This window comes from Chanos chanos, chromosome 5 (genome assembly GCF_902362185.1).
Source record: "Chanos chanos chromosome 5, fChaCha1.1, whole genome shotgun sequence".
NCBI lineage: Eukaryota > Metazoa > Chordata > Actinopteri > Gonorynchiformes > Chanidae > Chanos > Chanos chanos.
The window spans coordinates 29,388,273-29,415,612 of NC_044499.1; the positions used below are offsets into that span (position 1 = coordinate 29,388,273).

The following is a 27,340-nucleotide window of genomic DNA, read 5'->3' on the forward strand; positions in this document are numbered from 1 at the left end:
CTGAACAGACTGGATACCTTTTTTTCAGCTAGCAGCCATCCAGTTAAGGACCAGTGCCCCCCCTTCATGCACTCTTTAGATCACTAATACTGACAAGAGGGTGAAGAGAAAGAAAAGGGAGCCCATGCAAGAGCTGAGATGGCTAGCCCCTGCCACAGAGAGAGAGAGAGAGAAAAATGTTCAATAAAAGTTTCCCAAATGTGCACCAAACTCCCTGAACAGTGTTTGGTGGGACTCCCATGCATCACTGATGTAATTAAAGTGCCATGGAAGCTAGGATGTGAATGTCATGGTTTGTGTGTACTGTACGAGCTTAGGCAGGTTCATCTGAGGTCTCCAGACTCACACTAGCCTGCTGCATTCTTCCGTCTGAGAAGAAGCATGCCGCCACAAAGAGGACTGAGGCACTGCACTGGAGTCTGTGTGTGTGTGTGTGTGTGTGTGTGTGTGTGTGTGTGTGGGTGGGTGGGGGGGGGGGGGGGGGGGGGATAAGGTGCAGGATACTCACCAGCTGTGTATGTGAGTGTGTTTGTTTACATGCATCTATATTTGTGTATGAAACATCGGAGCTGGATACTCAACAGCTGTGTGTGTGTGTGTGTGTGTGTGTGTGTGTGTGTGTGTGTGTATGTGTGTGTGTGTGTTCTATCTATCTGAGCTCATGAAAAGAATGTAACACAGTAACACATGGGCAAATGTCAATATAAAACATATGTTTACCAGCATGAGTCAGTATTCAGCAGTTTGTCATGTTTGCAATTCTGCCTCAGTCCTTGTGAGGGCACCACCTCTTCTTTCTCACTTCTCATTTTCTGCACAATTTCAAATGTTATTTGATTCAAAACCCCTAAAAACAAGGTGGAAAGAAAGTTTTTCAAGTTAAGGATAAGGGTTAGTTACTTTGTTAGTTTTGAAAGAACAATTTTTGAAGAATTTCAAACAATTATTAAACAAGACCATGTGAGGACATACTGGTTGCAGACTGACTTCAGTCCACACGATTCTCTTTCACTTGTCTTAATGACAGGGGGACAACTAATATGTGGAAGCAGAGAGAAAACTAGGAAGGCTGGGAAAGTTGGTGTGTCTGTATGCTTGGGGTTACATAAACCACACAGGGTCAACAGCTGTCCTCACTACAACCTCTGGAGGTGGATACATTTAAGCAGCCATGATGATTTTCCACAGAACACAAGCGCCACAACAACCCACATCTGTGTCCCTCCTGCCCTGCTCCACTGAGTCTGAATGTGACATGCAGATTATCTAAGGTAACAGAAGGATATTCCCTCACATCAGGTAACAGAAGGATATTCCCTAACAATGGCAGAATGCGGATTACATCAGGTAGCAGGAGAATATTCCCTAACAGTGGCAGAATGCAGATCATGTCAGGTAACAGAGGATACTCCTTCACGGCGGTAGAAACGTATGCTGGGAGGCCTGGCCTGAGCTCAATGGTGTGCAGATTCAACAACTGGACACTCATCACAGCAGCTGCAGTCACAAACTAAACACTCGTCTGAATCCAGAACGCCTGCCCGTCAGAGAGGGAGAGAGAGACAGAGAGAGAGAGAGAGAGAGAGAGGGGGAGAGAGAGAGAGAGAGAGAGAGAGAGAGAGAGAGAGAGAGAGAGAGAGAGAGAGAGGAGACAGAAATAGTCAGAGCCATTAGCTGGGTAAATGAGATGGGCCACAGGCCTTCAGCTGGAGCTCGAGGGATGAATACATTATTTGACTCTGAGGAATGTGCTAATAGCATGGATTCCATAGGGGAAAAATCCCAAGAGAGATTTAGTCTTTGTCACATGGCATCCTATTCGAGTTAATAAGAGTAAGCTGATTTTGAGCAGTAAATTACAGAACAATAATTACCATCTAGACTCTACTTCTCTAACTCTCCAATTCAAAAATAACTGTCATGTCTTCTTTTCATGGCATTACTAACTACTACTGTTACTAGTGAAGTAGGCTATGATATGATAACAACAGGTTTAAAACTTATCCGATTCTAATTGGTTCAACATACAGAATTTTTTTTTTAAAGGGACATATAATTTAGTTGCGTTTATCACCTTTGATACCAGTGTCTCTGGCAATGCATCTGAGACTACAGTCTAGTGCCTGAAAACAGAATCACCCCACTTGACTGCCATTTTACGAGGTGACATGACCCCCTTCTTGGGAGCTGGGGTCACATTCTCAGCTGTTGTTACTCTTTCTCTCCACACACACACACACACACACATACACATACACGGAGCCCAAACCAAGGGAACACTCAACCCAATCATGTCACATGGGATGGAAACCTGATGCATGTTAAATGCACGTCATATGTCATTATAGGTCTAATGAGAAATATCTGTAGGTTCATGTTGGGCTCCAGCATGTCAATAGTAAGCTCCTATGACCCTCCCCTGTGTCCAGTCAAAATGCCAGCCACATTCTCTTTGGTCAAAAACTCTGCGAAGTGTGAAGACCACTTATGTAGCCAGACCACTGGGACTTTAACAAAATGTGTTTGAGTTACAAAATAAAAACAAAACAAAAAAACACCAAAACTCCTAAGCAAATAAACTAAAATCCCTCTTGAAGGTTCAGATGGGTTCAGAGGTTCATCTTCTGAACATTACATAATTAGACAGAACGTTAGCCATGTGACCTTCATCACCATCATCACCATCATCATCATCACCACCACCATCATCATCATCGTCATCGTCATCATCATCGTTGCATATCATTAAAATGTTCTAATCTTCACCCACTGAAAAATGAAACGTGCAACATCGCAGTCTCATGCTATGGAGAGACAATGAGCCACAGGCAGTCTGTCAGCGGTCAGTCCGTCAGCAGGCAGTCTGTCAGCGGTCAGTCCATCAGCAGGCAGTCTGTCAGCGGTCAGTCCGTCAGCAGGCAGTCTGTCAGCGGTCAGTCCGTCAGCAGGCAGTCTGTCAGCGGTCAGTCTGTCAGCAGGCAGTCTGTCAGCGGTCAGTCTCTCCCTTTATCCTACAGTTCTCATAAAGGAGGGACAGGACAGAGAGGGGAGGGAGGGACGGCGACAAGCAGCCAGTTTTACTGCTTCTTTTTCCTCTGCCCTCCTTCTTCAGTGAAAGAGCAGCTCTATTCTTTGACCGAAAAAATATGATTTACAGACAGACGAAGGAGAACAATTTGGAGTCCTTGGCATGGCCCTCTCTCTCTGACCACACAGTGGTGGCATTTCGGACAAAACTGCTGAGGGGGACGTGAAACAGAAAATATGTTGTTCCAGAAACAGAGCCCTCCTTAAACGGCTATTTTTCTGCCGTCGGTTTTTAGATGTGGATGTGTCCGGGTTCTATTGTTTGGGCTTGGTGTGAACTATAACTCAGGAATCTGGGGGCTGTCCAAGGGGGAGGGGTGGGTATATTCCAAATTATGCTTGTTTCCCGCCAGTAAGACTCTCTCTATAGGTCACAGTATTCTACTGCAAATCAGGTTTCATATAGAGAGAGAGAGAGAGAGTGAAGAGTGTGGACAGACAGGAGCATGGAGTGGACAGACAGGAGCGTGGAGTGGATTGACAGGGTGTGCCTATATGTCTATCTTCAGACGAGGCTGGTTTCATCCATCACCTCTGTGAGGGAATATACTTTGGCCTTTCAAAATAGGCTTTTTGACCTGTCACGTGGTTATTCACGTCCAGACATCTTGACACTTGTGCATTTTTTCCCAGTAAATTTTTTGGCAGTTAGCCTGTCATACTCATTGTCTCTCTCTCTGGTTTGACAGGAACATGGTAATAAGCATGCTGTGCCCTGTTAGCTCTGGGCTGCTGTCCAGGCCTGTGTGTATACAGCTGAAGGAAAAGTGTCAATTCACTGTGGACTCTTTTTGTTTCAGCTCCACTACTGAGTACACTTTGGCACTGCTCCACGGGCAGAGGGAGCGCAGGGACGTTATGCTCATACGCCTCCGCCACACTCTCACACTGAGTCACCAGCCCCGGGTCACAGCCCAGCTCACTCACACACACACGGTCCTGACGCCAGAATAATACCAACCCCATCGCACGTATGAAAAACAGCTTCAACTCATAACTATGCCACAGGAGAGGGCAAATGCTGAAGTCGAATTCTCTTTGTATGTTTACAAACAAAAACAACAAACAAAAACAAAACAAAGCAAAACAAAAAACTCCTGGTGGAATAATCCTGCTGTAAAACTGTTAAAGAAGCTGTTTATAAAGTTAATGTCATATGATCAATCAGAGAAGCATTACAGCTGAACTGAAGAGTGAATGATAACCCATTACTGTGACATCAGCTCACCCTGATACAGTAACATCATACACAGCATTTGCATCATATCATAAACAGACAGTGAGAATGACCCAAGAACTCGGTGTGGCTTTATAAGCACTGCCCTTCTCCAGGCCAGCATGCTACTTTTTCCTAAGGCCGTTATTGGCAGACAGCTTGGAGAGCAAGAGACGGTCTCATTATACACACTGAAAACACTGTCTATCACTAGATCTGCACAGAGACCAAGGTCCAGAGAACCCAGGTCAGTCCAGTATGTCTCTCCGACTGTCCACTGATTGTGTGGATGTATGAGGTTTACGAGAGACATGAAAGAGTGAATGCCATAAAACAAAATTACAAATGAGAGTGGAGTGAACGGGAAATTCAAGACAATGCTCACACAGTGTTGAGAAAGGCCAAATGAATGAGGGACAGAGAGAAGGGAGGGGAGGGTGGACTTAGACAGGAAGAGACTTTACAACTCATCTTTTCCACCCTTTTCTTTTGTTAATCAGTCAATCCATGTGAAGCATTTCCTAAATAGAAAAAGAACAGAGGAATACTGAAAAAATGCATGCATTCTGTACTCATGACTCTGGACAAAACTATGTCACTGACCAGGCGTTCCCTCACACACACACACACACACACACACACACACACTCATATGCTCACTCACACAGCATTCCCTCAGGATATTGGCAGAGTGGTCTCTGCATCACTCTTAAGGAAACTGACAACAGTTCTTTCAGTTCTCTCTCTCTCTCCCACACATACCTCACTTTTTACCATTCATACACACACACACACACACACATACACACACACACACACACACACACACACACACATAGGCTCACTCACAGTGTTCCCTCACATCTGGAGGAGGTTTAAACTTCACACCAGTCCCACAGACACACCCCAGTCCCTGGGCTGGTCCACTGGAAACTCCCCCTGCTCCATGCTGACTCATCACCAATAACCATTCTGATGTATGTAACCAGGACTCAGGCATTTCCCTCCAGTTATTGTGCCTCACAGTTACTTTAGATTTGGGCAATCTGAATCTCATAAACTTCTCTGGGCTGTCATATCAAGCTTCATAAAATACCATATGATTTTGATGTGAGTAATTACTTCTGTGTGCTAACTCTCTCTACGTTTCTGTGAGATGGGTGTTAGGAGTAGTGACTTGGTCCTTGTATGCACTTTGTTCTTTCAATAACAATATTTGAAATTCTAAAGCTGAAATTCCATTTTAAATACGATTGATGATGCTTGAAATCTGTCGCACTGGTAATAGAGAATGACATTTCCTGCTGTTTGAAAGCTTAGTGGATACAGTGTTTCCTCTGGGCCAGAAGTCCTGCAGACAGAGCTGTGGCCGTCTCTCAGAGCGGCAGTTTGTTGGTGACTCACTCTTTCCATAGCTGGCTATTTTACAGACAGAGATTAAAATATGAAGCCCGTCATTACAGGAGTGCCCAAGCTGCATACCCCTTCACGTCACCTAATCCCATGCAGTACCACTGCCCGGCCTGTGGAGGCGCTGTCTACTGTATGGTTGGCATGCACCTCTGTGTTAGGGTAGATTGCTTTAGTGGTGGATGCAGTGGAAGCCCTGGCAGCAGAAGTGGAGATTGGCACTGGAGAGAGTGTCAGAAAGTAATCCCAGCCCCTTTTGGCTGAGCCAGGGAGTAAAGCTCAAAGCCTGGAAGGAAGTGTCAGAGCTGACTCGAAAAGCTGACTCAGCATCAGAAAGATTCAACTTTTCCTTTCACTAACCACTCATGCAAAAAGAATTGCACACCTACCAGTGGAATTACTATTTCAGTCAACCTACCATAGACCACAATATTCAGTCCAGTTATTATCTTTGAAGTAACTGGCAGTGCACTATATAGTCACAAATTGCAGTCATTTTGTCACATAAACTGAAAAAGGACCATGTGTTTTTACTTTTCAGTAAGAATATCACTCTCTAAACTTCAAATGGTTATGCTGACAGTTCATTTGGGTTTCGACCATTGGGCTTGCACACCTACATCAACAAAACACCAAAGCCTGTGACATTCTCAAGGAACTGCTCCAAGGTGATTTGGTGCATTATGTAACCTGGGGCACTGTGAGAGCAGCTGCCTGGTCTTCTCTTCTCTTCTCTTCTCTTCTCTTCTCTTCTCTTCTCTTCTCTTCTCTTCTCTTCTCTTCTCTTCTCCTCTCTTCTCTCCTCTGTGCTGGGGAGAGTGGCTCTGTTGGAATGTGATGACTGAGGTGCAAACAGAGCTCTGCATTCATGCTGAGCATGAGTAGCGTTCTGGAGGCCAGCCGGCTGCTGCTGCTGTGCTGTTCTGCACATGGTCCATGTCCTCCAGAGCTTTGGGTCTGCTCTGAGTCTATAAATATGTATATGAAGAGAGAGAGACAGACAGACAGACAAACAGACAACAAGAGAGAGAGAGAGAGAGAGAGAGAGAGAGAGAGAGGCAGACAGCGAGAGAGACAGACAAACAGAGAGGGTAAATGCACTGTTTGCCTGGGCCATTATTCCTGCTCATTCCTTAGTACTAACTGTCTGTCTAGATGTCTATCTGGCTCAATAACATCCTGTAGGGATGTTCTTGGCTGATGTCATCTTCCTGAACTGGAAGTGCTCTGGTAATTGCCAGCATACTCCTGAGAGCAGCCAGATTTCAGAACTTAAACTATATTACCCTGACTGTCCTAAAGAGCACTCTACAGCCACCACAGTCCAATAACTGCTGCTATGAAAAATTCATAAGAGATGTTTACACTGATTTGGGTGTAAGGGAGTACCCTTGTGTGGGTCATTAATTTCTCTGAGTTCTCATAAATGGAGTTCAATGGAGTCGCTGCCCGATTTCAGCCAATCATACATTTTGTGACTGACTGAAGCACATTTGCCAGACTTGAAATATAAAATGATTTAAATTTCAGCTAAATTGGATTATGCTCATTTTTTTGTACCTGTTCTACTCAACGGCACTGACATTGCCTTGAGATGTATATACGATAGAGTCACAGAGAATAGTCTTGATAAATAGGCAACAGTATGCCTCTGTGGCATACTCAGTTTCTGGGATTTAGCAGTCAATAACAATCTAAACGCACTTGTCAATGGGAGTCAGACCTTGTCTTCTCTCTATGTTCACTCAGTCTAAACCTGATACATTTGATACAGTTCCATTGTGCAATTAAGCACTGCAACACACTGTTGTCACTCCTAAGCCCTGGCCAAACAGACTCCAGCACTGTAGTGCATCTCAGGCTTTGTCCAAACTCAGGGGCATAACTGCACACATATCTTTGGGAGGACAATATTTGTAGGTTGTAAGTGCTGGTGAGGGGTGGGGGTGGGGGTTAGGTTAATCATATGAATAACACAGAAACTTGTCAGAATCTTTCTTTGTTGTTAATGACTAATAGAAAAGGAAATCCTTATAATGAGAAAATCTCAGATGGGGAAGTTCCAGTCTGACTTTATTTGAAATTGTGGCGCAGAATAAATATAAGTCTTCTTAAAAGGCATGTGACCAAGAACAATCTGTACTCAGTGTGTTTGGACCTGGCAGTGCAGACAGTGGGCTAATGTACTCACAGATTGTATGCGATCATAATGACTTCATTTCTTACATGTGGGGCACCCGAACACTGAGGTCAGGAGTTTCTGGGGACACAGTTAACCATACCGGCAGGGTGCACTGTGGGAACACAGTTAGCCATGCTGGCAGGGTGCATTGTGGGAACACAGTCAGCCATATTGGCAGGGTGCATTCCCCAGCATTGCACCTCAGCTACTCCTGATGCCAACTGGGCACCTGCATGCTTACAGGCAAATCCAGGGGAAATCGTGTGAGTTCCTACACCATGTTCCTGTAGAGACACATGTGTAAACTGGCAGGTGAAAAGATGGCTCTGCGTGTATTGCATGTGCTGGCCCTCAGCCTTCTGGACTGCTGTACTGGTCTGGGATGGCAGGGACTTACTGCACACTCTAAGAATTGTCCTGTTGCTCTGGTCGCCAGTATTGTCCTGTGTTTTTACAGTGTCACTACCACAATTTATTTCAACAGTGAAGTACTGTTTTAGTTATTACAGTACTATACAGTAGAATTTGAGGTTCACAGTAAAACACTGGCAGCTGTGGTTGCCAGTTTTTTATTGCAGAAATAAATTACGGTAGCGATACCGTAAAATTGTCTACAGTATTACTGCCGTATTTTATTCCTATAGTTAATTACTGTAAAGGTTTTTTCGGTACTGTGCTGTAGAATGTGAGATTTACAGTGAAATACTGGCAGCTGTGGTTGCCAGTATTTCATTGTGGTTTTACAGTGTCACTACCGTAATTTATTTCCGCAGTTCATTACTTCATTTATTTTCTATGCCGCTTGTCCTAACTAGGACAAGTGTGGTGCTGGAGCCTATCCCAGGGTTCACTGGGCGAAACGTAGGGAATCATCCTGGACAGGTCGCTAGTTCATTGCAGGGCAAACACGCAGACAAACACGTTCACACCTAGGGACAATTTTAGTATCTCCAATTCACCTGACTTGCATGTCTTTGGATTGTGGGACAAAACTAGAGCTCCCAGAGGAGTCAAACGCCGGATCTTCTTACTGTGAGGCGACAGCGCTACCCACTGCACCACAGCTTACTCCCAAATCTCTGCTGTATGTGGGCAGTTTGGTTCCTTTTGGTGAACTGATTCTTTCAGACAGTTCAAGAAATTGAATTCGGTTTTGGGGGTTTTTGAGTTTTGCACTTCGGTACGTTTCCTCACTCGTTTCAGCTTACGGCCCTCACTGAAGCTTTCCATTGAATGCAAAAGGCCATGTACAAATCTAATGTTAATCAAAATAGTTACTCAAACTTTGCATAATTTCAGTAAAGCTATTTATCTCTTTTTTGCTAATGTTCCCTTTATATTTAAATTAATGTAAATTTACATAGGCCTACTCACATATATTTATTCAACACGTCAGTTTAACGTGCATGTCCTTAAAACTCTTTCTATTTCTTTCTTTCGAACAAACAATGCCTTGCTTCAATTGTTGAAAAATAGCTTCTCATACCAAATTTTTAATCAGGTAACATGAACCAATACGTTGCATTTATTAGCTACACAAAAGTTTCTATTTCGTCATACAAAAGTGAGCCTGCGGGTGCATTCGAATAGTCATGAAGTCCTTTTACTTTTGCTTGACCTTGATGGAAAATGTCATGAGGCTAAGGAAAGATGGGAAGGAGAATCTGTAAGTCCACAATCGGACTTACAGTTCTAAGAGAATCCGACTGCACTCATATTAGGCTATGTAATTAGGCTACGTGATGGCGGATATTATTCACTTGGGCCATGGTAAACAATGTTCCAAAGATGGACTACTAAAAGCGCATCTTAGATACTTCGCTCCGTGCAGTCTTACCGTGTTGTTTCATGCGTGGACAACCCGGTAAAAAATTTTACTTCATTACCAAGGTTGGAATTGAAATGAAAAAGGAATACAGGCTGCCAGTCACAAAAGTGAAACGAATGGTTGCTCACCCTCATCCCCCTGTCCACTCATATTTATCAGCATGAATCCCAGTTAGTATGACTGTGTGAAAATAATTGTGAAATTTATGCAAGATAGGCATGGCATGGTAGGCCTACAAATCTCCTACTGTACATATCATCATTCTTATTTTCAAATATGTTGATTAAAAATATCATTTGGCCATAGCCTAAACATCTCATATCCCTTGTCAGTCATGTTGATCTGATCCATTTTTAGAAAATAGAATTTAATTTGTTTTGCAACGACTAATGCTTGTACTTCAGTACTAAGATTGCTTTTAATCACAAACAGTTGGGAAATTGTTAGTAAATTATTTAAGTTCATATTGTGAATTTTAACTGTTTTCTGTCAAGAATTTAAGTAAATGCATGAGCACAAAGTGGTTCGCACGAGCAGACCTTTTATAGTCAGAAATCTTTAGAAACTGCTAAGAAACTTATCTTTTGGAGAGCATATACGTCTTATGACCGACACATCACTTAGTCATGTTACTTTTTTTTATTATTGTACTTGTATAGGATCAGCAAGTCATTAAATATGAAAACTTCAGCCAGATAATTTTTGTTTTATGTCAAGGATACGCTTCACATTGTCCAGCGGTCGTTAAGTTCACATAATCGTTTGTTTTCATGAACGGCCGAATGATGCAAGCTTTAAATGTTGCTGCCGCAAAGAACTATGGGAGGAAAAGATGTCCTTTCCTTTCCTAAAGGGATGGGCCAGTGTTCCCCATGCTAAAGGGAATAGGAAAGGAAGCATTGAAGCACCTTTCTTTAGCATTTTTCGACCAGCTCTTATCATAGCTGCCACTTAGATACTTCCGGGTCATTTCACTCAGTTACAAACCTTCCTTAGCAAAAAAGACTAGTCGAATGCACCCTGCGTGTCTTTTAGCTTCTTACTTCCTTATTTCCAAACTGTAACAGAAGTATCTGCTCGCTAGACCTTATGGGATACTGGAATGGGGTATCCACCGAAGCGACAGAACAACCCAGAGTATGAGTTAAGTCTTCGGATAGAATCATCTGCTCTGCTGCATGAACGCGAGCTGAGCCACGAGTTCAGGTAGACTCGTCTACTGCATTAACCATCGAACTCCTGATTTCGAACTCGAGCTGTCCAAGTTTAAACTCGTGATTTTGAACTCGTGATTTCGAACTCGATCTGTCCGAGTTCGAACTCAAGCTTTCGAAGTTGCATTTTTAAACTCGAGCAGACAGAGTTCGAACTTGTGCTTTCGAATCAGAGCTTCCTGGCTACAGAGCTGCAGAAGGCTGATGGTCTAGACACCAGAGCGGTTTAACTCAATTCAGATCCTTTTGTTTGTAATACAAAGATTAAAAATAATTACTTCACTGGGGTAAATGTAAACACTTGTCATTTCTGTAAGATAATTAGTCTGTTTTCTTAAGAGGTGGACGGTACTGCGACCTATTTTTTTGGGACGCATTACTCCACATTTCCTTGCTCTTTGTTTATTGTTATTAGCCACTGCTGTGCGCACTGCGTAGTGATATTAACGGTTTCTGACCGATAGCATGCAGTTGACTGGGAGCTGCTGAATTAGAAAAGAAAGAACGACTCAGTTGAGCTGGTGAACCAGTACGAACAACTCACTGAAAGGAGTCGTTCAAAAAGAACGACTCGTTTGCGAATTGCACACCACTACTCTGCTCAGAACACATCTGTCAGCTCACACTGCGAATTGGCCACCAAGTTAAACCTCATTTTAGTAAGCATAAATTATAGGCCTATATCACAATTTGGGTAACCAGATTCACAAATGTAATTTTAATTTCTCAGTATGATGTTACAGACCTTTTTGTTGATTTCTAGAATGATGTTTGAAAGTCGATTGTTGCATGTGGGTCACTGCTCTACAACTGCAAAAAAGAAAATACTGCATTGTACCATCAAATTTTATAGTAGCCTGCTGTTAGCAGTCAGTCTTGTTTCTGGCTCCAAAGGAAGCATCAGACTTTACAGTATTTCATGGTATTTTGGAAAAACAGTACATCACTGTTGGAATTTGGCTGTATTTTTACGGCAATTTCTTAGAGTGCAGTAGTAGGAATAAATGTGAAAATACATAATAAAAAGTAATCATAAATTGAGTCCTAAAACAACAAATTGCCTGGATTTTTTCTTTTCCTGTTTATTAATGCTACAAATAAAGTAGAGATTCATCATAAACAAATGAACAGGCAATAAAGAAAATTAACATAATGTGGCTGCTGGTGATGCTCTGAGGGTTTATATTACTTATGATGCTGTTTGATATCTATTTCGTCATACAAAAGTGAGTTTTGAAATGACCTGATACCACACACAACTTGAAGAAATGCTTATGAGTGTCTGTTACAGTTTTCTAGTCAGACTCATTTGCTACATTGTATTTAATCTGTGGACAATGCCCAAGCTGTTAAAAGTGTGCTGCTCCCTCCACTGTGGTGGGTTCTTCATTCTCAGACACACTTACAGACACTACATTACATTACACATGATGCATGAGTTGCAGCTGCAACCAGCATGGAACCAACAAAGAGGGTTTTTTTTTTTTTGCTAAACATTTGCTTTTTGTTATGGTTTGGTATATGGCAGTGGAATGTCTATGGTATTGCTCCAGTGGTGTGACATGAACCTCTAAATCTCTATAAGAGTGTATGGCCTTCTTTGTACAAACATAAAATCTATTAAAAAGCCAGTAACCACTGCTTGAGTCAATCCCACATGTCATAGTACATTTTCTATTGACTATCCATCCAGTAGCTTTAGGATACTTTGATGTAAGCCTGAGAAATCTATTCTATTAGACTCACATCTGTGCTGTATGACCTCCAAGTTGTTCTAAGAAATGTAAAACCTAACCTAACCATAACCATACACTTTGACCTCCAAGTGACTCCACCCTCAAAACATCTTTTGTGCTATGTCACCAATCTAATAACCATCTAACCTGATGATATATTGACTTCATCTCAAATTTTTGAACTTAGCCACCTAAACACTGAGCTGTTCTGCTACCAGGAAAACTTTACAATTTCAAATCTCACCACAATTCACATCATATCTGGACTGTTTTCTCTTTTGTGCCCTTCTCTCCACTCCAAATCCCTAGACTCCAACTGGTACCCTCCGATTTCCCTGATGGGTGCATGCTGTTGCCACAGTAAGGTGGCTGGGGGACAGGCTACAGAAGGGGAATCAGACTGAACTACTAAGTGGGCTTTGTTTGCAGCTCTCACTGACAATGACAGAGAGCAGGCCTATACACATTTAATGACCACAGATTACCTTACAATCGCAGTCTTTGGGTGGGAGGATCTACCAACCACGGGCCACTGATAAATGAGCTTGGATTCTGTTACAGCTGCTGCATTGGGGTGGGTGGGGTGTCCTACTGGCTGATACAGAGGTGCTGTAGTGTGGACAACCAAAGGAAGCACTGACAGGAGAGTGCTAGTCTCGGTATGTCCAGGCTTTATAATGGACACTATTTTGGGGGTGGTCCCAAAGCACAGAGCCTCTTCAGCATTGCAGATATGCTGATACTTTCACTGGTCTGTTGTCACTGAATTGGACTAATGTTTAGAATGCAGGTACAATCTTTGCCTTGCCCATTTCCATGGTTTCCTGATGAGAGTGTGACACTTTTGAGATAAGAGGCTAACTGGATAAAAAAAAAGCTGAGTATCTGTAGAATAGTCCAAACTAGTCTGAGGCAGGATCAACCCTGGATAATCACACCTCTTACATACTGAAACCAGACCCTGATCTCGATGTCATCTGGGCACACGTGGACAGGGTTCTCTGCTACGCCCCATTCCCCCTGTTTGAAATACCAAGCCACTATCGAGTCTCAGCCAGGCCGCAGTGAAACGCATCTAGCCAAAGGTCTCAATCTGCTTCACCAATCAAACTACATGGCCATTGCCACGAATGCAATACACATTTTTTTACACATTTTTTACACATTTTAATTTGCTTTAAATTCAAAATGTTTGTCCCATGGAAAGTGGCAGAAAGGAGAAAGCATGTCCAGGTGCTCAGGAAAGCCATTCAGCATTTATCAGCCAAGGTGACGGAGAGAGTGATAGCCCTGGAGTTTTCTGAAATGCTTCTGATCTTTAAATGACATCGGTAATGTCAACACATCCATCTGCATAGATGCTGGCCAGATCTGAGATCATTTAACATCTGTTCCCAGTTCTTCTCATGATCATTCTAATTCTGATTCTGTTTTGCACAGTTTAGGGAGTTGGACCAGCTTTACATTTCACTACTAGTTGTATACAGCTTATAACTGTGTATGTGACAAATAAAAATCTTGAATGCTTATTCTGGTTTATTCTAATTTATTCTAACCCAAGCCTTATTCCAGACTAAAAGTGCAATTCCAATTCAGTGGCCGACTCAAATGGTATGGTAGGAGACAGAGTGCATTTAGATTACTCATAGGCCTTTCTGTGGTATGCTCTACTACACTCTAAATATCTGAGAGGCTCAGTGCTGCATGCATGTAATATTTCATTCCTGTTCTACAACAGAAATGAGTTAAGATTCTACTCTCAAGGACAACTGGATGAATGGGGCTGTTCTCACTGGTTTTCTCAGGAATACACTGAGTTTTATGAGGTAGTGTGTGTGTGTATGTGTGAGTGTATCTATGGCTCTGTTTAGACCTTGCATTAGATCCGATTGGCGTTCCGATCAGAAGTGGACAGCTCTAAAGTACGTCTGTTTTATACCTGGCTTTACAATTCATCTCAAGTGACCAACTGCGATTGGATCACTTCCCTGCTCTATATGCAAATAAACACGTATATCATTTCCGTTTGCAAAGACCAAATGCGTTGTTGTTTTTGACAGGTGTGTAAATCCACGATCCATACCCAAAAGCACGATCCGCTCTGTACATGAGCTAAAGTCAGTGCATGCACAGAATTTAATCTCTTTTACGACACTGCCCGATCCGTTCTACGCATGTGTGATTTTTTACATCGTTGTTTTAACTGTGGATGATAAACACTTTAACTTTTTTACTTTTTTTCGACACTGACTCTACTTCACACTCTTTTGGCTGGATGATGGTTAAGTGTGGCTGTGTACTAGCACTCTGCATACTTGAGTTGATCAAAGTTATAGTTTATTAGATTAGATTACATCAGCCTTGACTTGACTTAACTTTGTGTGTCAATAAATGTATATCATTCAAGCACAGTGTTGGTGTATGATCATATTTGTCTTTGATAATGTATGAAAATATGGTTAAAACTTCTGATTTATTCCACGCCACTGCATCTGTCAAATCCTCAGTAATTGATGTGTTTGAGTAAGTTAACTGGTTGTTGTGAGAACACTTGTGATCTCCGATCAGTAAAGCTATGGTTAGCTTCTGCTCACCTTGTAAAATTGGTGATGCATTAGCTGGTTTGTAGTCCTGTTATTTTTTGCTGTTAGCAGAGGAATAGCAACAGACACATTTTAAAGATATAATGGGTCTAAAGTCTATATAGAGACGACATACACATGCATTTTATTGAACAGAACCAAATGCAGGACAAGCAGTTATTAACTACCACGGGCGTTATTTTGTCGATTTTCCAAAATCCCATTACTCATGGGGATTTTTTTAACAAACCAGAACTTGTGAAAATGCTAATCCGCAGCATACAAAATGACGACTGTCACTTGCTCACACTATAACACATAGATACAGAAATGTTTCCATATCTATGGAAAATAAGTTGTGTTTCTGATTACATCAGTACGCGCATGTGCAGAACAGATCATATTTCCGGGTACGAATTGTGGATTTATAAGGTGTTCTATGAAATATGTAATGGTGTCGTATGAAATCTGAAACATTTACAAAGGAAGTCCGTCAAATTGTGTCGACAGTAACTAATGTAAAATATCACGTTCTGAGCCACCAAACTGTGAAACGGTTGTTAAAGATACTACATACTTAAAAAGTAAGGTGTGAAAGAATGAAATTTCTGTTTTGTGGTGTGGGCTATCTAATCCCCTTACAATACGTTTGGCTAACCGAGCCCACTAAGAGTTAAGCGATGCCTTGCACATATAACTCGGCTCAAAAAACTGACTGTACATGACTTGATGATACAAGATATATATTAAATGCCTGTACGAACAGAATTATTGTCATAAATTTGTAGTGTGGTCTACTAGCGATATGGTATCATGTGTTGTTCAAGGGTAAAATATTAATTTCAGAAGTGTTTTGTTTAACCTGTAGACTCGTAACATGATGTAATTAGCTCAATGCCAGTTGAGTAGGCAGCCGTTCGATGTGGTCGAGATCGCATTTGTGTTTAAAAGAATGTGATCATATATGGTCCAGACCACCTCCGAATGTGGTCTGAGCGATCAGATCTCGATGCGGCCTCAGTGCGCATTGGGTTACTTTACACCTGTACTTTAGAGCTGTGCACTTGTGATCGGATCACCAAAAGCAGATCTAATGCAAGGTGTAAACAGGGCCATAGATGTGAATATCTAGTGCAGGGTTGACTGACATTCTGCTACACTCCAGGGCTGTGTATAGATAAAAGCACCCGTAAGCATCATTCAGCACACTCTTTCACTGCCTTTAAATAAAACATGAGGAGACAGAGACAGACACTCTTAGCCTGTTATGCTGCAAAATGATCAATTTGCAGATTTATACACAACTCTAGAGTCTACTTAAGAGGTCTGCCACAAAGCTGTCCTGTGTTATGATCTGGGGTTGCTTCAGTCGGTCAAGGGGGTATTCCAGAAAGTGGGTTCAGTGAAAACTCATAGTTAACTCAGAGCAAGTAGTAAACCTCCTAATAGAAGAGCCTTATGGCTTTGTTTTGCTAGGAGAATGATGCCATGGGGCTCTTCTATTAGGGGATTTAATACTTAACTAACTCTGAGTTTTCTCTAAATCTGCTTTCTGAAGTATCCCTCTGAACATAACTTGTAACATTATGGCCTATGTGATAGGTTCAAGGTTTATGACATCATTGTGACATCATTACAAAGAGTACCTGATGTTACAGACCACACTAAAAGCAATTTAGTTGATTGTTCACCGTTTACAGCTCTGTGCTGTTGTATTTTAGCAAAAGCACAAGCAGCAGGCTGTCAGTAATGCTGGAACAACTCCTAGTGGCTCACAGCATGAGAGACAGAAACTTAAGAGAGACTTAAAAGCTCCACTAACAACAACGTAAAACAGAATCAAAAGCTAACAGGTTGGCTAACAACAACAGCTTGAAATACAGGAATAAAAGCTTATAGTCCAGCTAGCAACACAGAAACAAAAGCTGCCAGAAGTTGAAAAGTTTTTTAAAGGTATAAAGATTGCTTTGTTTTTTGGTTGGTTGGTTGGTTGGTTGCAAAAAGCAACAGCACAATTTTCAAAGTGTGAGAAATATTTTAAGACTTAAATAAAAATAAATACATTTTACAGTAGGAAATAACCTACTCAACATCCAGAATGACCCCCCTCCCTCTTTTTTTCTTGTTTGAGCTCTTGAATTTCATCACTCTTTCCTGAGCTAACAGAGCTCCATGCCCATCTCCAGAGAGATGTATTAGCTCACTCAGTCCCTGTCGAGATTAGTGTAAAGGAGACCTCGCTCTGTGGTCTGTAACCTGACTCAGGGCTGATGAGAATGTGTTAAACTGCCTTCTGTGCTCTCTTCCCGCTCCATGAAACTTTGATAAGGCCACTGTAACCAATCTGCTGAAGCATAGTTACCTCAGAATGGGGTCATCACACACTGAGAGGAGTGCATTCACCTGAAAGACAGATTCATTGCCTCAGGTTTCACTCTGCTGGAAAACCTCGTGAATTCACAGTGTCGCTATCTGCAGCTCCGTCTGATAAAAGATGAGTGAATGAACGGACACAGACCAAAAAATCTACATTTCCTTGCTCTTTCCCTTACAATTTTCTACAGCACATGATTTGACTAATAAGTCATTCATTTAGCTTCATATGTGGACACCTAGGAAAGGGAATGTTCTGGGCTGCAGGTGATCGATACAGTGAACGTGTACTAGCACTGTAACTGCCCTGATGTCTCACTACAGAACCTGGCTGGTGTTACAGATTTGTCATTCAGAGCAAGTCTGGACTTGCCAGACACTCTTTCAGTGGAAGAAAAGACCATAGTCATTGCTCTGCCAAAACGGTATGCCTGAATAAACCACAAAACACACACCCAGGCAATGTGGGGGGTAAGAGGCAGGTTGTCATTTCCCATCTGTACTACTGTGTATAGGGACATAAATAATTGTGCTGGGAACATTCTAAGTTCAGAGACAGTTATTGTGCATTTGCCCATAATCCAAACCTTTTTGAAAGTTTCATTAACATCTCCAGCTTACTCAGATCTTGGAATGCAACAGATGGTACTGCGTGGGACGGAATATGTATTTTACTATATATTTGCTGGGTCTTTTCCCAGTCTCCTCCTGAGGATTTGCTTATACTTTGACTTATTTTAAAACATTTTCAAGTGCAGTAAAGTTTGTACAGTGTTCAACTTCGTAGCTCTTGGAGCCCACTTCCATCCATCCTAGTTATTCAAAGATTCATGGCTTTGAATCTAGCTGAGCCCCTAATAGATAAGTTACACCTGGAGAGTGAGATTTCAAATTTGGATCACATGTGTGAGTCATTAACAGTCAGTACCTCCACTCCATACATTCCAGAAAACTAATGCCATTTCCTTATATGCATATGCTTATCACATTGTTTCCATTCAGTGAGACGCCTTATCATAACAGGTCGTAATTTAAAAAAAAAATCAATGCATTTTAGGAGCACCCTTGGGTCATATGGAAAACACATGGTGTTAAGAGTGTCATTCGTCTGGGAATGTGACATTAGATTTATAGAGATATGTGAGGAGATTCAAAGTGAAGAGCAAATACGGTCAGGCCAGGGCAGTCTTTAAATATAGCAGGGCAATAAGGAAGACACTGAAAGACAGAAATTTAGGAGAATGTCGGACCAGTATGAACAACTGGGCATCAAAAAGACAGAAAATGTTCTGTCAGAACACATAAGATTTGTACAGGATCAGAAAAAGTCCCATTCATTACTAATGGTGGCCATGGTTACATATTTGTCAAGTATTTATGTAGACTTCATTAAAGACTGTGTACTCATTTATTTCAATATATTTCCAAAAAAGTATATTATGATCTTGTAAAAGTAGTGAGAGTGAGGTGATGGGACCTGCTGGACCTTGATGACAAAAGTCTTTGTCTGTTTGTTGGTTGGTTTGTTTGTTTGTTTGTTAGTCAGTTTGTTTTAAATGGCTTTCAGTGTTTGCAGATGCGTGCCACAGTGGGAGATGAAGCATAGTAACATTCAGGCCAAACTCAGATTCATACATACACTATACTGTGCACTGTACTTCTACCGTGGACAAATGCAATTCCAGATGAAATATGCATCAGAATGATAAATAAATACTTAAAATCAGAATCATTATTACCATACACTGCACTCTTACATTACAGAACGTATCAAAATTCAGAATGAACAATCAAACTATGTTCCTCCTAAATATTCATTTAATCAAAGCGTTTTTCCTCTGAATACTGAGAGCGTAACTGTGTTATTTGTTCTGCTAAACACTTAAATTTTGGAGGATTGGGTAATGATCGTCACCCATGACAACTGCCTCTGTGGTAACGGTAATACACCGGCAACATTTATCTCGACGACAATTGGTTTGTTATCAGGCAGTGTGTACCTGAAAGGAAACCTGACTGGCTAATCTACCTGTCAGTCAACGAAGTACACAGGCCAGCCATCCTAAATTCCTCCATCGGCTTAGAGGTGTACGTTTCTTGTAAGATAGAGATGCAGCTGTAAAAACGACGCCGTGGACTTGACGGAGGTGGAGGAAGCGGGACGTCGTCTCAGGTAGGAGAAAGAATCTTTCCGCAGTACAAACAACGGTGGAATATAGTTACATTACTGAAAAGTGGTGTCAACTCTTGGAAGTACCTGTAATCTCAAGATTCGGTCATTATCGTTTTTATTTTTTAACCCTTTACGATACGTCATTGGCATCCCTGTCTAATTTTAAGCTTCCTCAAATTTAAATTATTTTACTACCAGCAAGTCAATGAAGAGAAAACTGAAATGCTTTCTTAGCAATATCAAAGACATTTTAAATCACGTTAGAACACGGTGAACTTTCCCCTCTCTATCATGTTTTAAATATTCAAAATCTGTTTGAAACCTCACTACAAAAAAAGAGAAAAATAACTGCAACTTAAATTATTCTCAGCACTTTGATAAAAGCTGCTCTTGGATCTTTTTTTCAGTGCCCTTGCAGCTAAAGAAGATGCTGCTTGTTATGTTAAGGGCATTGAGGACTAGAATCAGTCTAATTGACCCAATCGCTACCTCTCACCACAGGAGATAATTGGAGCAGTTTGACTGACAGATGGAGCTCCTTGGATCCACCATGACAGCCACTTACGCTCGGCCCAAAACCAGCCACTTCCTGCCAGCCATCTCCACCATGACGTCCAGCTACAGGAGCCATCAGCCAGGCCTCACCATGAGCCAAAGTGCTAACATGCCCTGGAGGACTAACGGATACTACCGCACGGGTAGCATCATACCATCTATCTCTGCCCTCCAGAGGGACAACCTAGACTTGGTGCGAGCTAAGACCATGTTCTACCCATCCAACAGGACGATGCTTAGCATGCGCTACAGTCCAGAGGACTGGCACAAGTCTAACCAGAGCAACTATCGTGAGTCAGAGTCGTCACGGAACAGCGCTGAGAGACTGAGGAAGGACACTGTCCGTCTTATCCAGGATAAGGATCAGCTGACCAGACGATCACAGGAGACCACCAGCAGGAATATCGGAGAACGACTTAGCGACATCAGCTTTTGGAGGTCTGAGCTGAGCCATGAAATAGACAACATGATGGGGGAGATCAGTGCTCTGACGGAGGTGAAGAAGAGGCTGGAGAGAGCACTGGCTGAGACCGAGGGCCCACTGCAGGTAGAGTGTGTGTGTATGTGTGTGTGTGTGTGTGTGTAGTGTGTAGTGTGTCTTTGTGTCTGTGAGCACTCTTAATGTGTTCGGTATTTAGAGTGGGAATCACATATATGTGGCAGTATGTTTGTATACAAATATTGTAGCTATCAGTGGATTTGTGAGTGCGCATCTCCACTGCATTAATGATTAAAATGTGGTTGATACCCTGGCGGCACCACACCTCAGCTCTTGTTGTTTGCCACAGTGCTCTGTTGTTAGGTGACCAGGTAACCAGGTAACCCTTCCAAGAAAAGTCCTAGTGGTCATTTTTTTTTTATCGCTTAGTTACCTTTAGCCATGGCGTGTGCTGCTGTCACACTGATCTAGCTAAAGATCTAGTGACATGGGGGGCCTTGTGGTCTGGGATCAGGTGTCATAGGAACCACACAGGTTCTGAACATCCAGGTAATTCAAACCAGGTACTCACCGAATCAAATCACTCCTAATGATGTCACGTCTAATGAATTTACACACAGTGTGGTTTACCACAGTCCACAAAAGCTGTCTCCAGAACACAGGAACCATATTCTTGTCGATCTATTAGTGAATGACATTATTCATTAGCACTGTTACACTGGAGCAAAAAAGGCTCTATAAAACTTTTCCATCAATGAGGAATATTACTGTGACGTGTGCTTGAAGTTTGCTGCCATTGAATGTGATGCTTATTGACACATTTAAGGTCTGTTTCATTTCTGTGAGCCAAATCAAGCCCAGTTCTTACTTACACTGGTTTTAAATTTCAGAGGAACGTAACAGTGATTCTCCATCAGGATGCTCTTCATAATGTATTTATTTGTTTACTGACTGTTTTACTCATAGAACATCATAGATATTTGTACAAAGAAAGAGACACTAAACCTCAGTCAAACTGTTCTTTTCAAATACATTGCTATTCATGACTGGACTTTTCAGACAAGCAAGAACAGGACAGGTTTCTTGGCTGTTAAGACAGTGAGCGTTGCTTTTGGATGTCCCTTTAAAAGACATTTCCACCCACCCACAGGTCTCTCAGGAGTGTTTATTCCACAGAGAGAAAAGGATGTCCATAGACCTGGTTCATGACGATGTGGAAAAAGAGCTCATTAAGGTAACGCCTCAAAGGCTGCAAACCCAAAGATATGACAGCTTTTGCACCACTGACAACAGGAAACTGGACCAGTAGAGGACGAGGGTCTTATGAATATTCATAAATGCCTTACTCATAAATACAGCACAGCTAAAAGCTGATTGTACCATAGCATGGCATAATACTCCATCACAGTGCCTTCCTGACTTCTTAATGGAGGAATGTGTTCATAAAGATTAAAGGCCTCAGAGGATCTTTGAACTGAAGTGATTTTTCATGTGTCCAGGAAGTGGAGGTCATTAAGTCATGCCAGGAGAGGATGAGGAGACACCTGGACAGAGCCATAGCACAACTAGCGTGAGTCTCAACACAGCAACGCACAAGACAATACACAGCAATGCATAAGACGAGATACATCAGATCAATACACAGATACATCAGATCAATACACAGCAATACACAAGAGAGTACACACCAGTACACAAGATAGTACACACCAATACACAAGAGAGTACACACCAGTACACAAGATGAGAGTACACCAGTACACATTTCTGTTTCCCTGGTTCACAGCTGTATGGTGATAGAGTGGTGTGGTAGTGTTTCAGGTGTTGAGTGACTGTAGGTATGTTTGGTTTGGACTGTGACTTGGGATGAAAAGGCTGCACTTAGCCTGAACCCTTACCCTCTGGGAGAAGGGGATAAGAACCCTCAGGGTGACAGGTGGGTCAGGGGAGAAGGAGGCATGCCGAAAACAAAAGGAAGGGGCAGACAGTGAGCTTGCTTAAAAACTGTAGTTTGATTAGTGGTAGGAGACGAAATCACCTTCCATTCACCCCTGTTGAACTTTCACGCAGCCATTTTGCCTTGAGTTGATCAGTCTTTTATTGACAGACAATTTAATAGGTTTTCATCCATAGACTTAGGACACACTGACGAGACTCTGAATTCGTTCATGGATTTTGATTCCAGAGACCAGACATGAGTGAGATGTTAGTGAGATAGAGTGAGATGAGAGTGAGAAAGGGTGAGACATTTGAGTGAGACAGGGCAATTTAAAGCAGTTCAGTGTTCGTCCACAGTTCTAACAGAGCAGCCCAGCATGAGTTGGAGAGAGACCTGAGTGACAAGGTTACTGCTCAGCGAATCGATGACAGATGCCACCAGCTGAGAAACACATCAGATGGCATCAGCTACCACAGAGGGATCGACCGCCTAGACCCCAAGTGAGTTCAAACAACCAGCAGAGTCACTCTCAACCCTAATAACCAAGGTTTTCAAAGTCTCAGAGCAGGATATGATTCTCAAATGTATTTTGTGGCAACAGTTAGAACAAGATGAGGTTTTATTTGCACTGTTACATTTTCCTGATGAAAATATGAAAACGATTTTAGAACCACTTTTTATTTCAGAATCAAGACAAAACTATGCATAAAATAAAACCTGCATGGGGATTGCCCAAAAAGTCAAAAACTTAATGAGGGGCATTTGCATGAATGAATTTAACTGCTGAGCCATTTCCTTTTTAAGTTATGACTTACTCTTCCGACGTTCTTCAGAAAAGAGTCAAAAGTAGTTATAAGTTATTCAGTGAAGTGTTTTACTGAACAACATTGCTGACAGTTCTCATGATTTCAACAGTAACCACTGTCTTTGTACCCCTGACCCTGGTCCTCAAACAGCGTCAGTCTGCCAGACTCCTGGTCCAGATTCACAGACGACAACATCCTCCATTCACAGAGTGAGCGCGTGGCGTCTCACAAACTTCGGGATGAGATTGAAATCCTGCTCAACACCACCTCCAATGAGATGTGGAACCAGTTCAACTGTGTCAATGTGGCCTTCACCCACCGAGTGTCAGAGACGGCTGATGCTAAGAACAGTCTGCAGACTCATCTCGCCAAGGTAAACATCACACACTTAACCCTGCGTTCTTCATACGTCTTCATCACACACTCAACCCTGCATTCTTCATACATCTTCATCACACACTCAACCCTGCATTCTTCATACATCTCTATCACACACTTAACCCTACATTCTTCATACATCTCCATCACACACTCAACCCTGCATTCTTCATACATCTTCATCACACACTCAACCCTGCATTCTTCATACATCTTCATCACACACTCAACCCTGCATTCTTCATACATCTCTATCACACACTCAACCCTGCATTCTTCATACATCTTCATCACACACTCAACCCTGCATTCTTCATACATCTCTATCACACACTTAACCCTACATTCTTCATACATCTCCATCACACACTCAACCCTGCATTCTTCATACATCTTCATCACACACTCAACCCTGCATTCTTCATACATCTTCATCACACACTCAACCCTGCATTCTTCATACATCTCTATCACACACTCAACCCTGCATTCTTCATACGTCTTACTCTGGTACCAACGGTTTTAGTTTGCTACCACTGAAATTGATAATGTATTCTCGAGGTGTTATTTTAACTTGCAGTAATGGATATTATGGGAATATTGACAATAATTTGGTGGGAATTCCAGAGTGCTGAATATTTGTCCTGTCATGCTAATATTCCCTTACCCTGACTGAAATATTGGTAAACCACCATTCATTTGGTCTCGGTATACTCAGTAATTTCTTTACAGCTTACAGTTCTTTGTGTCTAGCTATTACTTTGACAATAAAAAAAAAAATCTTCAAATATTTTAATGGAGGTGTTACACTGGCTTATCCCCTTGGCAGAAGAAATTCAGGTCCTGCTGTGATAATCATGTTATGGACAGATGCACAGGGGCTAAACTGAGTTTACTGTTAGACAGTGCTGTTATAAGAGAACCTGAAATAAATGGCTCCTTCACTGCTTCTAATAGTGCTCTCACTGCTATGCTGTAGTCCCTTAGCCCTTTGGACACAACACTCTATTGTGTGTAGGGTTAATTGAAGGATTTAGTTCCTTTCTCCGCTGTTGACTGGGTTACAGTCTTTGACAGCTGTTGTCATAGACGTGTGGTGTTCAATAAACTCCCCTTGCTTGTGTAAAGGAACCTCTCTGATTGGCTGGCTAGAAACAGATTACATCAGAGATCTTGTGAAGGGGTGTGCTGTGGTAAGTGTTTTTGTTTTGTTTTGTTTTGTTTTGTTTCATTTTGTTCCGTTTTGTTTTGTTTTTGTCCACATTATCGTAAAGGTTTAGTCAGAAGATGATTCTTTTGGTGATTGCATTCCCTCCTCTCTTCATTTGTCACCACTCCTCCAAACCCTCTCTAGCTCTTTTTCACTTTTGTTGTTTATCCCTTTCTCAGACACTTCAAGAAATCTTCCAGACAGAGATGCTCATCGAAACCCTGAAAAAGGCCATCCGAGACAAGGAGAACCCACTCAAAGTGGCTCAGACCCGTCTGGAGGAAAGAACCCGCAGGCCTAACGTGGAACTCTGCAGAGATAATCCCCACCACAGGTAGAGGCCCTCACCAGAACTTAAGGAACTACCAGAACAGGTGGAACCCTTCACTAGAATCTTGACATTTTGGTAGAGGCATGGATTCTCTCTGCCTGTCATTCACAGTGCTGCTTCCATTTCTAATGTTGACAAAGGGTTACAAACACATATAGTGGGAATTAGTTACAGAAATAGACTATGTCTGCACTGGACTCCCATTTCAAAGACAGCAAATCAAAATGGGCTCAGCTGTTGTAGTGTAAATGAGGAGAAGCAGCAGGATAATCTGTTGCATGTAAATTACATTTACAGACTGGGTAAACTAAATATATACTCTGAATGTTAAAATACATACTCTGAACACCAAAATGTATTTGACCCTGTGCTTGTTTTTCTGTTTTGCTAGATATTTTTTATTTTTCTTAAATGTACCATTTTATGTACCGTGTCTCATTTATAGTCAGTCTAGCTCAGTGTTCTCTGAAGTAAATCAGTTATTGTTTCCACTTAGCGAAACGTATGCATGGATTATTGTGCATACAGCTGTGAAAATCGACCTGACCAAGTCCAAGAGTTTTATGCCTCTAATGAGTCAAAACATGAAGAAGAGCACAGGCTCTTTCCTTGATGTTCTATCTCACTCTTTCTTTTTCTTTCTTTCCCTCACACTCCCCCTTTTCCTGCTCTACCCATCTTGTGCGCCCCCTTTTCTGTCTCTCCTAGGCTGGTGAGTGAGGTTTGGGAAATTGAGGACACCGTCCATAAATTACAGGAGAGACTGATGGAAGCGGAAAACACCCTCCAGAATCTGGTGAAGACGAAGGTGGCGTTGGATCATGACCTGTCCATTAAAGCCAACTCCCTTTTTCTGGACCAGGAGAAATGCATGAGCATGAGGAAGAGTTTTCCAAGCACCCCACGTCTGGTGGGGTACACTTAAAAGTCACACCCAGCCAGAGGGGTCTCACCTCACAGTTCACAGTTCACAGTTCACTGCTCTGAAAAGCTAAAAGGCTTAGACTGTATGAACAAAGCTAAAGTCATCCATATTCAGTCAAACAGTCACACTGTAGTGCTTTGCTCATCCAACTTCTCATTTAGTCATTTACTTGTCATTGTGTGAAGTACAATTTCGAAGGCTGGGTGATTACGTACTGTATGTGTGAATTGTCAAGTAACTTTGAATTCTTCAAAGACTTCTGAGACAGTATAGACACTTCTAGGCCCTGTTTACAACTTGCATTAGATCTGATTTTGGTGATCCAAACACAAGTGGACAGCTCTAAAGCACAAGTGTAAACAAACCCATTTAGGTCACATCGAGATCCGATCGCTCAGACCACATTCGGAGGTGGTCTGGACCATATATAACCACATTCTTTTAGCAGTGTAAACGCGAATGTGGTCTCGACAACACTGAACGACGGCCTACTCAACTGACGTTGAGCTAAGTAAATAATATTACGAGTCTACAGGTTAAATAAAACACTTACATATTTCATACAACACCTGTCAAAAACAACAACGCATTTTGTCTTTGCAAACCGAAATGATGTTAATGTGTTTGCATATAGAGCAGGGAAGTGTGACCCAATCGCAAGTGGTTAGTCGAGACATGTGGAGACGGATTCTAAAGCCAGGTGTAAAAGAACCTACCTAAGAGCTGTCCACTTGTGATCGGACCACAAAACTCAGATCTAATGCAAATGTAGGCAGGGCGCTAGAAGCAATGTAAGACACCATAAAATAAAGTTTTTGTATTGGTCATTCTCAGAGAATGACAGGGAGCAGTGAAAGAGGTTTAATACTGGTTGTTTGGGATCAGCACACTGTCTGTGAAAAGTTCCCTTTAATCATCTAGCTTTCCCGAGGGAGGGCTTAAGGAGTTTCTGACAG

The 27,340-nt window shown here is 42.0% G+C and overlaps 1 protein-coding gene across 1 annotated transcript; it reads left to right on the top strand.

Moving 5' to 3' along the window:
• Window positions 1-20,330: 20,330 nt before the first annotated feature.
• Window positions 20,331-26,384, top strand: tekt3 (tektin 3). Its single transcript, XM_030775966.1, has 7 exons — window positions 20,331-20,903; window positions 21,946-22,029; window positions 22,295-22,365; window positions 23,091-23,234; window positions 23,691-23,913; window positions 25,308-25,462; window positions 26,168-26,384. Exons 1-7 carry the CDS (start codon window positions 20,331-20,333, stop codon window positions 26,382-26,384), a joined length of 1,467 nt encoding a protein of 488 aa, XP_030631826.1.
• Window positions 26,385-27,340: the final 956 nt, after the last annotated feature.